The sequence below is a fragment of the Mesoplodon bidens genome (assembly GCF_964165515.1).
Source record: "Mesoplodon bidens genome assembly, chromosome: 3".
Classification (NCBI taxonomy): Eukaryota; Metazoa; Chordata; class Mammalia; order Artiodactyla; family Ziphiidae; genus Mesoplodon; species Mesoplodon bidens.
Window position 1 is genome coordinate 152,802,972 of NC_138178.1, and position 17,367 is coordinate 152,820,338.

Consider the following 17,367-nt stretch of genomic DNA (forward strand, 5'->3'; position numbering starts at 1 on the left):
ACTGCGCCACCAGGGAAGCCCCGTCATGGATCATTCTTTACTTAAGTTTAGGGGTAGGAGGCAGCTTGAGGGAGACTTCAGAACAGTCTTGCTCCAGAATCCCTGATTGGAAGTATGGCTTGGACAGCACCATGGTGTGTTCCAAGCACACCAAGCCTAGAAAATGCCCTCTCCCAGGGGCTTCCCAACAGCGCCCCCCCGGGGACAGCCTCACTCACTGGCACTGGCCAGGCTCATATGGAGACTCTGGGAGATGGGGAGAGGGCTGAGGGACAGGCTCACGCTCTGAGCTTGGGTTTCCTGGGCCCTGTGGGTCAGAAATTAGAGGCCCCCTGCACGGAGCAATATAGGAGTCCTGGCTCTAGGCTGCCCTGGGCTTGAATGGAATACCAACGATGGCTTTGGGCATTTAACCTCTCTGAGCTCAGCTGGCACATCTTTAATACGAGGGTCATCACACCTTCCTCGTAGGCTGGCCTGAAGTGTGCATCTACCCGGCACCTCACACAGCACCGGGCATGCCACTTGTCTCCTAGATGGCCAGGCAGAGGTGGGTGACAGGGAGAGAAGAGAGAAGCCCCAAGTTCAAGGGAAGGTGGCAGGAGTCCTGGTCTCCCTACCTCTGACCTCTATGTCCAAATGGTTACTTATCTGACAGTCTTTAAACCTTCAGAAGTTTCCAATCAGAAAAGGGGGAGGTGGTGTGAGGGCCCACAGCTCAAAGGTTAAGAAAGGACTCCACTAATTAAGGCCCACCTGATATTTACAGTCAGAAACCTAGACACTGCTCTCCACATCCCCTTCCCCCAAAGGTATGGCTGCAAAAGAGACCAACCGACAAATGCTTGTTCGCTGTCCTCCAAGAGCTACTAAAAACACTGAGCCCCGCCCCACCAGGTACTCACTCTCCTTTTGCCCACTTCGTCAGCACCTGCTCTCATATAAAGCTCTAGGTAAGTTAAATGTCCTTAATTTTTTAAAATGTGCATTAGAGTTGTTCTTAACAGGAATGTAGCCTGGGCTCTGCCACTGTGTGACTTTAGGCAAGTTCCTTCATCTCTCTGTGCCATGGGGCCCTCATTTTTACTAGGTGGATGAACTAGACCTAGGTTCTAACCTCAAGTTCCATGGATAGATTTTAGATGTGCATGAACCCCTTTAAAAATTGGGTAACGCTGGTTGCATCCCAGAAGGGAACTAGGTGGCCGAGGGGCCGCTTGTAGAAAGGAAACCTTACGGTTGTACTGTATTCCCCTTTGCATCTTTTGAACTTTGAACCAAAGGAATATATTACCTATTCAAATATAAGTACATAAAATTAAAGAGGAAAGAAAATGTATGCAAGTCCATGTGTGTGGGGGGCACCTGTACTTTCTGAGGAAGTATCCATCATTTTCACCAAATTTTTCTAAGGTCAGAGGACCCCAGAAAGGTTTAAAAAGCATTTCACCAGATGCCCTTAAGGGTCATTCCCTGTCCCAGTTTCCTGGATTTGACAAAGTGTAAGAGAAAACAAAAGCGAATTTCAGGCCTCATTACATCAATAGCCTGGGCTGGATGAATGTGAAAATGAACCCTCAAAGCACATTTAAAAACATATGTGTTCACGCCCACATGAGCGGAGCGGGTTTAGATGTAAATGCTGGACTTGACATGGTGAGTTGTCCTCACTGGTGGATCTCCCATTTTGCAACCTTCAGAGATCAAGGTCAAAAAATAACGCCCATCATCAGCCTCTTCTCTCAAAGCTGTTGAATTAAGTCCTCTTTGCCCCACCCCTGTGCCCACTCAAAGAAACATCCGGCTTAGGTTAGCTGCCCAAACGATGCCTATAAATAAAAGCAATATGGATTTTTAAATGTTGGCCACTTTGGCTCGGAGTGGGAAGAGAAAGAGAAGGAGGAAATAGAGGTGGGGAGATCCAGGGTGAACTGGAGATGAAGGGAGACTAGCTCATCAGAGACCTCCATCTGAATCTCTGAAACCCACAAGAATCCTCCTGTACTGGAGAGGAAACTGCTTCCTGGGTGTGCAGTGTGGAAAGTGTCAGGGTAGGGGAAATCAAGCTGAGGGATCAAAGCAAGACTGGTTAAGGCAACCACACTAGCAGCTGAATGGGTCAGCGCAAAGAGAAAGGTCACACAGTTCCAAAAAAAAAAAAAAGAAGGGGGAGCTGCCATTTAACAAACGGCTCCGGGTACTGGTAAACTTTAATTAACTGCACCATTATAATTCACTTCCACGCCACCCGTGCTCTCCCTCTTACCCCCTCCCTCCTTCCTTTCCCCCAGGTCTCATCAAGGCAGGTTTCCTTAGTGAAACCTAACTGGCCGCCTGTGCTGGATGCTTCATTATTATAGCTCTGCCTCTCCTGCTGCTAATGCACCCAGCAACAAGAGGGAACAAACTACAGTTCTCAGCTCTTCATGACAGGCCCCTTTCCTACCGATGTGCACTAAATCAAGGATCCCATAATCCTAAAAGTTCCTGAAAGTAATACAAGAGCAATGAAGAGGCAGTGGAAGGCCAGCAGGAGCGGATGCGCATGCAGAGGCAGGTTACAGGGCCAACTCCCACTTGGATCCACTGGACAGTACTCATAGGTTCACACCTGGACCGGTCATCCACACGTCCAAGTTGACATGCACAGCTCAACGCGGTGGCTGCACCCGCCGTGCCTTCATTCACTGGTGGTTAAATTACACCCGTGATGCTCGATCTCTGTATTCTCAGGCTGCTGAGCTTTACCCATTTTATGGGTGTGTGCAGTGGGCGTGGGGGTTGGGGGTACCTCAGAGGATCTTCCAGGTGAAACATGCTTGGTTTTTATTAATGAGCTGATGAGAAAAGCCAACCCAGACCTTTAAGTGAAATGTGTGATTGGTAGCCAAGCGAGAATAGGTATTAGAATTAACTCTTCCTACAGTCTGCTATGCATTATCACCCCCAAGTTAATTACCCCTGAGGATGAAAATAGGTTTCATGACTCATAAGCACCAATACAACACTTGGCAGCAGATGAAGATGCAAGGACACATTTGCAGGAAGCTGACACGCACATCTATTTATATGTGGGGAGATTCTTGATGAGGTGAGACAGGTACCTCCCGGGTACCAGGATTAAGAGGCTGCAGCAGATCCACCAACTGCCATTTATCCACACCTCCAAACACACATACACACACACACACAAACACAGAGTCATGGTTTCCACTACTTCAATGATGGTGGTGGCAAAGCAGGAACAGAAACTGAAAGCTTGTTGTTAACAGCCAAGTCTGAACACCAACCCAACCTCCACCTCGGTGTTCTGGGCTAACCAGTGACTTGTTTTTCCCCAAACTCACCTGCTCCCTTATTCGCTATTCCTCTGGCCTTGTGCGGACAGTCCTGGCCCAGCTTGCCTCCACCAGGAATGGGGTGTGGCCAGGAATGGATTTCTGATAGGATCTGGGGTTGTGTTTTGCTTCCTCCCTCCCCATTTCCTACTCCCCTTCCATTTGCCTCCCAGGAAAGTACAAGGTTCAAACCAAGTTTGTTTGCCTTCCCTCAGAGCTCTGGGACGGCTCCAGAGCCCTAAAGGACATTCCAGTCCCATCTCCATCCCTCTGTACCTCACAAATGCCACCAAAAAGTCAACTAGATGAATTATCCCATTTCTTCACCAGTGGGGACGGGTTCTATTTGGTGTCATGAGCAATGGTTCCCCAGGAACACGGTTTGGGACTCTCTCTTCCCCGCTCTCCACAACCAGCTAAGTGTCCTGCCTTTTCGAAATTATCAAAAAGGAAGGGAAAGAAAAAAACGTCATGAATGAGGTGAAACTGCTCTTCCGATGCATGAACTGGAAGCTGCTGGGAACTCAGTCCTGAGTACATGGATTTGTTTCCCACTTCCCACACCCCTCCTGCCTCCACTGCCGGCTCCCAGCTCTGTGACATGTTTGCTTTAAATGTGCAATAACAGTGATTTTTGCCACATCTAGGAAGCAAAGCACCGCGGGTTTGTCCTGTTTCCCCCACCCCACTTGCATTAAGTCACAGCTGCACTGGGTATCAGCATATACTCAGGGCCACAAGGAAAGGCACCAAAAAAGCATTCCTGACAATGCTATTTGCAGCTGGGGTGCGCATCAGGGGAAAACAGATGCTGAAGAGTAAACAGAAATCGCTTAGTCAGCAACTGTCCTGCCCCGGAGAGGTGAGTGTAAATAGTCTGGTACTGAAGGGGAGGGGCAGTCAGCCAGCAAAGGGCCTTCTACAGATGCCACCTCGGAGGGCTTTCAAAGGCACCAGCATTTGTGCTCTATGTTGGAAGTAGGGAGGGTGTCCCCCATGTTGTGGAGCTGTATGGTCTTAGCCCTAGAAAAACACACTTGCTGACTCGGGGCAGAATTAATATCAATTGAATTTATTACAAGTTACTAAGCTCCAAGGCACATTACAGTGTTCTGTTAACTACAGAAATGTATAAAGGACAAACAGAGCAGATTCTCCATGTCTAGCATTTCGCTCTACTGTTCAAAAGCATCCGTGCATCAATAAAGCAAAAACAAAACAACACGTGAAGATCCAACACATTCAGGTCAGTAGAAACAAACCAAAACATTTTCCCTCACAAACTTGCAACAGAAAACACCCCCCCCAACACCCCCCTTACCATTTTGCAAAGGAAACAGAAAAACAAAACAAAACAGAACAAAATAAAGTGAAGACTTCAACACTTGGGGCTGTTCAGAAACGAAGCTCTCACCATTTTATAGCATCATTTTTTTTTTAGGCAGCAACACTGGCCTTGGCAAAAAAAGTCATTTTCTTTTGTGTGTGTTTTTCTTCCTTTCAGTGAGTGCATAACATTTACAAAAATACACACCAGCAGCAGTCGTTGCTAAAGGATATTAATTCTGTACCTAGGCAAACACTCTGCCACCAATAAATGCTAACGAATATGATGCAAATGACCGAACCAATATTATACTGCTTAACACAAACCAGCTTATCCTTCAAATGAAGAAGTTACATACCTTTGTTTCAAAATATAGAAACATACGACGAAAATAATGTCTATACATAAGACTAACTTTTTGCAGTTTGTTATATTCACAATTCTACATCTTGGGAGTGAGGGAAGAGAGGGTCGATGTGGGTGGGGGAGGGGCCCTCTGGACGGGAGAGGAGCTGGTCTGGGGCTAAGGAAGTGGCTGTCTTGTGGTTCAAGGGTCTCTCTCCTTTTTCACTTTAACATCCCCAGCTAAGATCGTCGCGATTTCGCCCTGCATGAAGGCCCAAGGTACATTCGACCCAACCAGCGGGCATTTCTCTCCGCTGGGGCAGTACACCTCGCCGGTCGCCCCCTGGGCCTTGATACTCTCTCTAGAGCAAGGGAAGCAGAATTTGTGGCTGGGAACGGAGGGGCACTGAACGAAATGCGTGTCCTCCAAACGTTCGTGGCAAATGGTACAGCAAAGGGGCCCGCTGTTGGCCATAGGGGAATCCGGAATGTTTTGGGGATGCACTTGGTCCATGCCCGGGTGGGTGCTAGGCGGCGGGGGCGCCACCTGTAAATTCAGGTCCCCGTTCCGTGATGCCAAGCGGCGCTGCCCGGGTACGGAGGCCGGCGACACTGGGCTGCTGCTGTTGCGCCGTGCGGACGCAGTGGTGGAGTGCACAGAACTGCCATCCTTAGGCGAGTGCGCCGTGCCCAGTGTGTCTGCCACCGACATGAGGGCGGCCATGGGCGACGGACCGTTCTGAGGGGCTGACTCGGGCGGGGTGGTCCGGTTGGAATGGGGTCCCAGGGGTGGGGGCGGCGGAGGTGGACCCCCTGCCGCATGCCCCGGCGCCGCAAAGCCCCCAGCCGACATGGTGAGCTTTAGTGCCTCGCTCTGGTTCGCCATCCACTGCTGCCTCTGCTGCTCCTCGCCCAGCTTCAGCGCGCCCTCGGCGGAGTCCGGGGGCTCGGGGGACGCCTTCCTCTTGCGCAGGCTGGCAGCTGCGCCCCGGCCCGAGGGGGCGGCGGGCGGCAGGGCCCCGGTCCCCGGGGGCGCGCTGGGGGCGCGGCTTAGACTCACCAGAGCCGTGGGCAGCATGGGGCAGCTGGCGTCCAGGTAGGGCTGGGGCAGCATGTCGGCGCCGGGCACGCCCTCCTTGAAGAAGCGCACGGCCTCGGGCAGCAGGTCTCCAAGAAGGCGCCAGTCCCCGGAGCCGTGTTTCTTCTCATACTCCAGATACTTGAAGCCGGAGGAGAGACCCCGACCAAAGTCCTTCATACAGTCCTGGTACATCTGCTTAGCCACACCAGATGCGCTGGAATACACGTTACCCGAGCCCGTGGGATACTCAATGAACAGCTTCAACTCGTAGTCCATACCAGGTTTGGAGACGGCGTCGAAGGCGAAGACGCGGCCCAGCAGCGAGTGGTCCTTCTTAAAACGCACCTCGTAGGGCGTGCAGCCGGCCAGCGTGAGCAGCGTGTCGCGGACCATCTTGGGCTTGTTGGCCCACTCCTCCGCGCGGTTGCGCAGGCTCTCGCTCAGCTCAGCCAGGGCCTCGGCGTTACGCTGCTTCTCCTTCAGCTCGCGCTCCTGGTCAGTGCTCGACACGGAGCCGGGCCTTTTGCCACCAGCACCCCCGCCCACCTCGGCCACCGACGACGAGGTCGAAGATGACGCGGAAGACGACGCGGCCGATACGCCTGGGCCGCCCCCGAGACAAGCTGGGCCCCCGGGGGCCCCGGGGGGCGCGGGCGTCGGGGGCCCACGGCTGCCCAGACCATGAGGCGGCGGTGGGGGCAGCACGGGGGCGCTGGCCGGGCCGTTAAGCAGCGTCTGCGGCAGCAGGTTAGGGGGCACGGTAAGCTGGGGGCCTCCGCCACCCCCCGGGTTGGGCAGCCCTGTCACTAGTCCACCATGCGTCCCGCGCCGAGACGCCACCGACGCCGCCGCTGAAGACGAGTTGGGGCTCTGGCGGTTCAGCTCCGGGGGTCCCTCCTCCGGTGTGGGCTTCGGGAAGCCGTTGGGGCCCCCCAGGCCGTTGGGCAGCCGCGCGGAGTGGCTGCTGCTTCCCAGGCTCACCGGTGGTGGAGGGTATTCGAAACGGCTGCGCTGTTCCACCGCGGCGGCGGCGGCGGCGGCGGCAGCAGCGGCTGCGCTCAGGCCATAGCGCTCCAGGCCGGACGGGGCCGCCAGCACCGCAGGCTTGCTGGAACCATCGACGTGGTTGAGCTGTTGTTGCTGCTGTTGCTGCTGTTGTGCGGCGGCCGCTGCCGCCGCCGCCTCCTTAGCCGACAGGGCCACCGTCTTGACCCCGACGGGCGGCGGCGGCCCGGGGGAGCGGCCGTCCTGGAAGCAGCCGTGCGCCCGCTTCAGCTGACGCGCGGTCTCGATCACAAACTCGATGCGATCCGCGCCCTCGTAGTTGACGCAACCGCGGCATACGGGTTCCGAGAAGTCCCAGATCATGGCCCAGGGCATGCGGGGCAGGTCGCACAGGTAGCAAGATTGTCTCCGGGACGAGGACACCTGCGCCGCCGACATGATGCCGGCCCTCGGGAAGGTAGGCCCCCGCCCCGGCTGTCTCCGCGGCGCTTTCTCCTCCCGGAGGGCTGGCCGGCTGGGGAGGGAGTACGGCTGCGGGGGAAGGAGGGGGGGCGAGAAAGTTCTGCCCCAGGGGCTGGAGGGAGCGCGAGTCTCCACCGCCCGCGCAGCGCCTCGCTGCGGGGGCTCCACCGCCCGGGCAGCGGACGAGTTCAGCCCTCTCCTCGCCCCCACCTCCTACTGCGGCTGTTTCGTCGGGAGGGGAGCTCAGGCGCCTTCTTCCTGGTGTCGCAGACCCGGGCTGGAAGCTCCGGGCCCGGGGGGAGGGGGCGAGGGTGCCGGGTGCTGGCCGCCGTTGGTTCTTGGCCCCCTCCCCGGAGTGGCTGGTGCCTGGAAGCTCGAAAGGGGTTGTCTCTTCCCCTCTCCTGGGAGGGACCCCCTACGACCTGCGTCCTCTCCCCACCAGGCTCTCTGGGACGAAGGCTAGAGGGTTCAGTGCCACCCGGTGCCCGAGTCCAATCTTGCTGAAGTCGCTGCTTCCCCGGAGGACCGGGGGAGGGGTTGGCAGCCGAGAGAGGAGCTTCTCCCCTCGCAGCGTCGGCCGTTCCGCTGGCGGCAGCTGGGTTTGCACGGCCGGAGGGAGCCGCCGCGGCCACTGCTTCCAGGACGCACGAGAGCAGAGGAGAGGAGCGCACGCACGCAGGCTCCCGCCGCCCCCAGGCCTGGCGGGCGCCCGGGCCCCCGCGGCTGGCGGCGCTCACGTTGGCTGAAGGGCGCTCGCGCGGCGCCTCGACCCGGGTCGCATCCCTTCCCGCTCGCACTCGCCCGGAATGTGGGGTTGTGATTGTTACTCTACGTTCCGGAGGCGCGGCTCGGCGCTCCCGCTCGCGCTGCGGCTCGCGCTGTCCCGGGCTCGGCCGCGCGGGATGCCGCCCAGGCGGAGCGCTGACGTCACCGCCATGCTCTGCACCAGTTCTCCCCCCTCCCCTTTACACTTCCTCTGTGGAGCCCACTTGTTGCTCGGGAAAGGCGCATGCGCGGCAGGGCGCCCAGATTCCTCCCAGTCGGCCCCTCCTCCGCGCCTCCGCCCTCCCCTCCCCCCTCGCTGTGTGTGTACAACAGCTGAGGGCCCAGCGAGCTAATGCTGGAAGACCAGGGTTGGGGGTGGAAATTAAACAGACTATGACCTTTCCTTTCTCCGCCCGGCTTTCCCAAGTTAAAACGCGTCTGAAAACCACAAGCGTCGTTTCCGATCCCGCTCCCCGCCCCACTCCGAGCAGTGAATTTAAATGTCCTGTTTCAAGATTTTCGCTGTGAATTTCATAAGGGTATTACCCATTCCATCTGCAATCAAACCTCCCCCCCCCCGGTATGAACGTCACATTCATTGCTACCACTGATGCCGAAGCACCTGCAAAATTAGCTGTTTTCCAGTCTTTCAGAAACTGCCTTTTCGCTTTGTTTTTGTGCCCTGGTCTAGGAACCTGAGCTTCAGCGACGGAGCTAAATGAATTCAGGGTGAGATACCCCTCCCCCAAGCCGTACTCTAAAAATTTTGGCTGAATGTCTAAAGAAGCTACGAGCACCCGGAGGCCTTTAAGGAAAACAGTCTACTGGCTGCGCACAGCTGCATTTGGGGGCAGGGAGGGGGAGGTGCTGGAGAGACCAAACAGGTGAGTGGTTTCTTCGGGATTGATAAAAGAAGGTAGGGGCAGCATTTAATAATGTTGATATATCTTTGTAAAGCACAGCCACAGTTTTCAAAGTTCTTTCTTGTGTGCTGTGATTTCATTCCATAGTGCCCCAGAAGGCTGAGCAAGGCCCTGCTTTCTTTTCCGTTACAAGATCACCTCTCGTCATTAGTGTTTATTGCAGAACAGATATGTTGGTCAAAGGGCTAGTTGGGGCATTTCAACTGATTCTTCCAAGTATTGGGCCTGCTTTTTTTTTTTTTCCATGAAGATTGAGATAATCCTGGGCGAGGCTGGAGAGGGGTGGCAGTATAATGGAATTTCAGGTTCTGGAGTCTGGCACACTAGGTTGGAATTTCCTCTCCGTCACTTACTGGCTTTGTGACCTTGAGCTAGTTACTTACCCTAACATAACATCTGTTTTCCACCTGTAAAATGGGATCAGAGCTCCCAACTTATTAGGACTGTTTGAGATTTCATTTTGTTTCTTGTTGTAACAGGAGGCAACTCACTGAGACTTGCTGTGGGCCAGGCACTGCTAGGTGGTTTACTTGCATCATCATTAAACTCAGTATTATCTACAAGGTAGATTCTATTATTAACTCTAATTTACAAGCTCAGAAAACAAGGAGGTTAAATAACTTGCCCAGGGTCACACAGCCATTAGAGACAGAACTGGGATCTGAATCCAGTAAGTCTGCTTTGAATGGTGCCTTGACAAGCTTAAGTTCTCAGAGGTGGTTTGGGGTGCTCAAATTTTCCATCAGCGCCCCCCCATGTGTTACAATACATACAATCTCACGTAAAGTGCTATGTAATTACATCTTCATAACCAACCCCCATGCTCCCCTTCCAAATAGATTGTGCCAGTGAATTTTTCCATATACAGAAGTTGTGGATCTGCCACTGCCACAGACTGTAGCATAAATACGCCATACAGTGTGTAGAACACAGTGTCAGGTTCACAGGAAGCCATCGGTAAGGGTTGGTTATTATTAGTGTTGATATAATGTTGATATTATTGCTGGTTAACATGTGGAAGTACTTTGCAAATTGCATAGACTGTAAGGATCCCTACTCATCACTCCTATTACTACTAATTATAATAAAGTTCAGTTGAGGCAACAAGAAGTATTTGTTTGATTTATTTATTTAGTTGCACCGGTTCTATATTTGCAGCAGGCGGGCACCATAGTTGTGGCATGCAAGCTCCCAGTTGCAGCATGCATGTGGGATCTAGTTCCCAGACCGGGGATCGAACCCAGGCCCCCTGCATTAGGAGTGTGGAGTCTTCGCCACTGCACCACCAGGGAAGTAAGTCCCAAGAAGTATTTATTTTTATTTTGACACTTGACCTTCAGAACCTGTTTCCCGCATCCAGCCCTCCCCAGCACCCCTATTTCCCACTCATTCTGGGGCCCTAGGTGCAAAAGAAGGTGAGTTTTTAAGGATAGGGAGAAAGGGGGAAGGAAGAGCCCTAGGGAGCCCCTCTTTCATCTCAAAGCAGCCAGATTTCAGTTTTTGCAAAACAGTGAGCTCACTGTGCACTCCCCAACAATAATAAACTTTATCTGGCCGGCTGGCTCCCGGCAGTGATTCCTCTGTAAAGAGCTGCTGGGAGCATTGCCTCACCCTCCCAGACTTCAACCCTCCCCACACCACAGCTACCCTGGAGTGAGTCAAAACATAGGGCTAGGAAATAGAGTGACATTCCCACCAGCCTGGGGCTTGAGGCTGCTTAGCTTTGGCTTGGCTGGTTAATGTTTCTTTATATTAATATTCATTCAGTCTGTCCCTTTATTAAACCAGAAATACTGAAGAAAGCAACTTAGCCCCAGCCCTCTAGCCAGGCTGCTAGAGAAAGCAAGTCGGATTCTGTGTCATAGTGTTATATTTGGTATGCACACACATATGTCTCCATCTCCTTGTCTGTCTCTTGTCTTTGCTGTTACTAAAGGAGATATATATACACACACACACACACACACATACATGCTGGGTGTCTTCAGACACACAGAGTTAGAAATAAACATGCATTTAAACAAACTTCCATTACAGTCTCATAATCCTTTAATTTAAAAGGCATAGCTCTCTGGATATCCTTCCCCCTCAAAGAATCACCATCACTTGTGATAAATTTCTTCTTAACTGCTTGTCTGAGGTGGCCCCGTTTGGGGATGTGTCAGGGATTGTGAGAGGCAAGAACACCAATATTTGGGAGATAAATTTCCCTTGGAGAATTCCATGTGACAATACTGCGTCCACAGTGGGAAGTAACTGAGCAAGGTGGGGGGGGAGGGGGGCTTCAACCTAAGACACCAGGTGGAGAGACCCACAGATGGGACTGAACGCTGGCTGTGGGGTCTGGAGACTGGCAGAGTCAGGAATCAATCTGGCGCAGGGGGAATGCCTTCAATCTTCCCGAAGTTCCTTCCAACAGTTGCTCTCTCCACCCCCCACTCAGCTTGCCATCTGAGCTGGCATTCTCGGAGGACCCAGCTTTAAACTGGAGCAAAAGGTCAGCTCTCCACTTGGCCTTTCCGGAGGCCACAGCCCAGCGTTAGGGGTGAGTAGGTTGCAGCGGGCCCACGCACCTCGAAGTTCCCTGCAGTCTCCCTCCTGTCCTCCCCACCCCCGCCTGCCCCCGCCGGTTTGTGGCAGAGATGGGGGGGGGGATCTGCCCTGGCATCCTGCAGCCAGCTGGCTCGGCCTTCGAGGAGGCCAGGCTTGAACCTAGCGTCACCCCACTGCAACGTGTGAGCCAAGCTCTCAGGCAGGAGAAAGGCCTTTTTTGGTAACGCTCAAGGCCGCAGTAAGCAGGACCCGGTTCTTCGGCCCGCTAGAGACGCCTCGAAGTAGATGAAAACAAACGTGTGGGCTGGGCCCTCCTCTGGCCTCTCCCAGGGCCCCCATCCCCACGCCAGGAACCCCCCGGGCGCTGTGGGCGCGGAGGAATCAAGTCAGCACTGTGATTTACACATTTACTCCCAGGCCGCTTCCGTGGCGGAAGTATTTGCCTTTTCCTAAAGGATTAATTCTGGTATTAAAAAAAAAAAGGATTAATTTAGGCCAGGGCATACGGTTACGCAAGAGCCACTAGATCGTGAAATCCCAGGAACAACGTGATTCGCTAAGAACCCCCGGGGAGGGGAGGCTGCGCCTCCCGCCAGGACCTGCCCAGCCTGGGGCGCGCGGGCAGCCGGGTGCTCCGTGCAAAACTGGGTGGAAGGGAAAGGAGGACGTAGCGGTTGGTGCTGGCACAGCGGCCGCTGCGAGCGATCAGATCTCCGACTGCTTTCTTCCTGAAGGGGCGGGGAGCAGGGAAGAGAAGAAAGGCGGGGGGAGTCGCGTCTGGTTCCTGCTTTCCCCGCTTCCTCTCCTAGCCAGCGTGCCAGGGCACGGGGGAGCCCAGCGCTGTCCTCAGCAAAAGCCGGTGTGTTTTTTCAAGTTCAAAAATAAAGGAAGCCTGGAATGAGTCTCCCAGGGACCAGGCCTAGCGGGGAAAAAAGGGGAAGCGCTAGACAGGGGTGCTATTCACCGACCCGTTGGGGTTGAAACAAACACCCACACCCCAAGAAGTGGGGTAGTCGGGAAGGACTTGGAGGGCGACAGTAGGCGGAGAGGCTGGCGGGTGGCCGTCAAGGCCACAGGTGCTCACACTCTCAGACCCTCCCGCCCCACCCCGCGTGCGCCTGGGCCTCAGCAGAGAGCCAGAGTGCCAGCGGGTTCCTACCGGCCCCGCACCAGAGCTGGGGATTTCCATCACCCGGCTTCGGAGACCCGTCGCCGCCGGCGCTTTCCTGCTGGGGCCGCCAGAAGGCGGGGCCTCGGAGCCGGACGCCCTCCCCGCTGCCTCACTGTCCCTCGGTCAAGTCAGGTACAGACGGGCAGCCATCACTGCTGTCCCTGGTTGGGGCGGATGGGCCAGAATCGCCAAGTATTTTGACTTGCCTTTCTTAGCTGGGCGGTTCAACTCGAAACTCAGGAGAGAGGGAGGAAATGAGGGCGCTCAGCATTGAGTACATATTTACATTATGTTGTTCAACTTGGACTTGGCCGACCCTAAATAGCTGTGTGACCTTGAGCAAATCACTTGGACTTCTATTTCTTACTCTGTAAAATGGGAATAATTGCACTGCCTCATTGGTCTGTGTGGAAGATAAATATTATAATGTACTTAATAAAATGGAAGAGATTATGAACAATATAATGACCAACATTTGTCTAGAGCTCCGAAGGGCATTCCCAGACATTATCTCACCAATCTGCACACCAGCCCTGTGAGGTAGGTGTTACTTTCATCACCCTCCTGTGTAGGTAAGGAAAGCAGGTCCAGAGCTAGTCTGGAATTGTTGGAAACCAAGTTCTCTGGCTCTAAACCCAGCGTTCCTTCTTCTGTTCCACGGTGCTAGCCTTTTGGGGGGTGGGAGTGGAGGTGGGGGGTATCCTAGCTGTCTGTAAGGAGCTACAAGAAAGTAAAACTCCCACAGGAGTTTGCAAGTGAAGAATGCCACTACTGTCCTAGTAGATGTGAGATTATGCATAAATTAGCACCAGTTTTGGGGGAGTTAAAATCAGTCACCATTCACCTTTGAGCAAAATTGTGTAGCCATGATTCCCTGGCATCCCCGGAGACCTTCCTGGGTTTTCTATACCCTGGCCTTAGGCAGAGGTGATGGAGGAAAATCTGAAGCTCTAGAACATAGCAAAGCATTTAGGAACTTACTGAGTTACCCTTACTGAGGATAGCTACGTTTTGGAGGACCCCAGGCTGCATGATGAAAGGGAAGGAAGGAAGTGGAGAAGGTGCACTTTATGGTGGAAGTAGCCTCTTTCCAAAACCACAGATCACATCACACAAGTAACAAACTTTAGTTCTCAGCGAATTCAGGTCATACTGACTATGCACTCACACAATAGGTATCGTCCTGTACTTGGGCTGGGGGCCACTTGACTATGGCAGACTACCCCTCAAAGCACTTCTAGCCTAGGAGAGGCGTATACCCTGACAGTCAAGCCTGGCCTAGGTATCACTGGAGACAGAAATCAAGGGAATAAGATAGACCTCAACCCTGACCCACCTAGAGGACCACCATCTAGATAACCTGAACTTCCCTCTCTGGCCAGACCCAGAGGATCCACGCCTGATGTGTCCCTATGAGTGTGAAGCTATTCTCATCACTTACGTTTTGTTTCAAAGCTGAAACTTGGGTGCCAGATGGCCTGGTGGGTTTCCATTTCCCAGCTCCTAATCTTGTGCCCTTATGTTTGCCATTCATTAGGTTATTCAACTATTTAATTAGAGAGCACTTTCTCTCTCAGTCCTAGGGATCTAATGATGAACCAAGCCAGATTGGCTCCAGCCCAGAATCTAGAAGCTTCCATTTCCTCCTAGGTGTCCTCGTTTCCTGAAGCAATAGCCCCAAAGCCATCAGAAACGGTGTTCGTACAACACTCCTACCAGCCACATGACTGACTTAGAGCAATCTGCTTATTCTCTCTGGGCCTCAGTTTCCTCGCCTGTCAAGTGTTGATATTAAAACCTGTTTTCATTACTTCAGGGGCTTACAGTGAAAATCTGTATGTTAATACCTAGGGTTGTAGAAAGGCAAGCGATTGTCAGGAGTCTCCTTTCCAGCGTTAAGCCTTTCTAGGTAAAATAGCTGGAAAAATAGAGGGCTGATCCACACTCTTCATCGTGCCCTTAGCGGGTTTCCTCCCGGCCAGCCCAGCATCTCTGTTCTTCTGGGCTGACGGACAAACAAAGAGTGACTGCCTCTGGACCTAAGAGCCAGAGGGAGACAATAGCAAGGTAGGCTGTCTACTCATCTCTCCTAGATGGACAAGGACTTCCCATCCCCGTCCCCAAATCCCTGGTGGCGCTGAAGCTCGCAGCAGTTGGATTTATTTGGGGCTTTTACTCTTCTGTTTGGGTCAATTTGGAATGAAAAGAGGCAATGACCTCTTCTTTAAAAAAACAGAACTAGGCAGGAAGTGTGCTGGGCCTGAGTGGCAGGGACTAAGGGTGTAATTACAGGTTTTTTTGTTCCGCATTTTCATGTAATTAAATCCAAAGGAAAGCGAGCCTGGCCGAGGCTGCTTGGATGCGGGGTAGACAAGAGAGGTGTGTGTGTGGGACGGGGAGAAGAGGCAGGTGAGAAAAGGGTTTGCTTTTCAGGCTGAGAAGAAGCGGGTTTCTCGCCTTATTAATATTTTTACACTCCTTTTTCAAAAGGTAGCTGATTATTCATCTTTTATTCGGTGCCACTGCTCTCTCCTCGGTGATATTTCCCAGCCGCGCGCAGCTTTCTCGGCACTGATTTCCCTTCAACCGTAGACTCTCCTCCTCCCCACTTTTTCATATCGCCGCTTTCTGCCTGGTTGCCCACACAATAAACCCACGGCAAAATCCACAGCTAGTGTTCTTGGCTACGGAGTTTCCATACCAGCGACCTCTGACGCCGCGAAATAGTCTCTCCTTTTGTTTTGAACATCTTCTGGCTTTCCCTGTACCGCCTTACGGTACTTCGACCACCACCGCCCCACCCAACCTTCCCCGCGGCGGCCTCGGTTTCTCCGGTGAGCCGCTCTCAGCACAGGAGCCCCAGGTGTGCCACGCCGGAGCATCCGAAATGGGTCTGAAGCCTTGGGGCACGCGGGCTCCCCTCCCCTCTCCAGCCCCTGCCCGAGCCCTCTGACGTTTCCTGGACGCTGTGAACCGGCAGCAAGAATGGATCCACTCTCTACTCACATTTTTAAGGCCAGGAAACCTGACCCACCCCAAAACCACGCGCTCCAAAGGAAGGGCAATTGCATTTTCCGGGAGGGCGGGCCTGGAGAGCCCCCTCCTCTCCTCCTCCTCCCCCAGCCCCACCAACAAGGCCCGGAGATTACCGCCCCCCACCCGTTAACGCCACCTTCACCTACTCTTCCCAAGAACAGATTGTTTATCAGAACGGGCAGCCAAGAACCCTACTCCTGTTTCTGGCCTCTGCCAGACATTAATCACACTTAGGAAAGTCAAGAACTTGACTGTGTGGGGCGGGGCAGAGGGGGGGGCGAGTGGGGAGGGTAGTTAAAAGGAAGGACCAATAATTTTGACATTTGACAAGCTGACCAAATTGGTGCTACCTTTCCCCTCCTTTATTTTAGAATGTCAGCGCAGAGGACTGAATTATATTCCATTCCCACTGCCTCTACCCCCCATATTTCCCCTCCTTCATGTTTGATGCTTTAATAGTACTGACTGGCTTTTAATTCTGATTAACATTCTCAGCTCTCTGTGTGTGTGTGTGTGTGTGTGTGTTGGGGGCTGGAAAGACACGTTCACAAACCTGACCACCTGACAGATCCCCCCTTTTCATCCTTCCCTTTGAAATGACATCTAGATGGACTTGGGGGGGGATGAAGAGAGGAGGCATGGAAAAAAGGGGAGGGGGAAGCAATTTATGTGCTTTTCTAAGGCAGCTAGTAAAATTCCTAGGGGAGAACAAATGCCAAAATTGACTGTCTTGGTGTGTTTTAGACCAGGTCGTCAGGGCGAATCACGTCAGGACTTTGCACTGGACCTGCAGCCTGCAAGCCAGGGACGGGCACACAAAACATCCCTGCGACTGGGAGGTATCCTTCTGAAGGAGGCAAGAGATAGATATTTACTCTCGCCAGGTTCTTCTCCAACAGGATTTTTTCTCAAATTCATTGCAAGATGGATTTAAAAAAACAGTCTGATAAAATAAAAACAGGGGGGCTTCCCTGGTGGCGCAGTGGTTGGGAGTCCACCTGCCAATGCAGGGGACACGGGTTCGAGCCCTGGTCCGGGAGGATCCCACATGCCGCGGAGCAACTGAGCCCGTGCACCACAACTGCTGAGCCCGCATGCCTAGAGCCCGTGCTCTGTAACGGGAGAGGCCACCGCAATGAGAGGCCTGTGCACTGAAACGAAGAGTAGCCCTCGCTCCCCACAGCTACAGAAAGCCCTTTGGCAGCAACGAAGATCCAACGCAGCCCCCGCAAAAAAACAGGGATAGAAAATGCCCCATAAGACATGGCCCCCAAAGGGAAGGTGCAAAACCCATTTGATCCAAGATATAGATATCTCCACCCTGGATTTTTTTTTTTTCCCTTTGCTTTACAACTCTGCAG

The 17,367-nt window shown here is 53.3% G+C and overlaps 1 protein-coding gene across 1 annotated transcript; it reads right to left on the minus strand.

The window, feature by feature from the left end:
- Positions 1–4,389: 4,389 nt before the first annotated feature.
- Positions 4,390–7,535, minus strand: IRF2BPL (interferon regulatory factor 2 binding protein like). Its single transcript, XM_081227559.1, has one exon. It carries the CDS (start codon positions 7,532–7,534, stop codon positions 5,213–5,215), a length of 2,322 nt encoding a protein of 773 aa, XP_081083685.1. The 5' UTR covers position 7,535; the 3' UTR covers positions 4,390–5,212.
- Between the last annotated feature and the right edge of the window lie 9,832 nt (positions 7,536–17,367).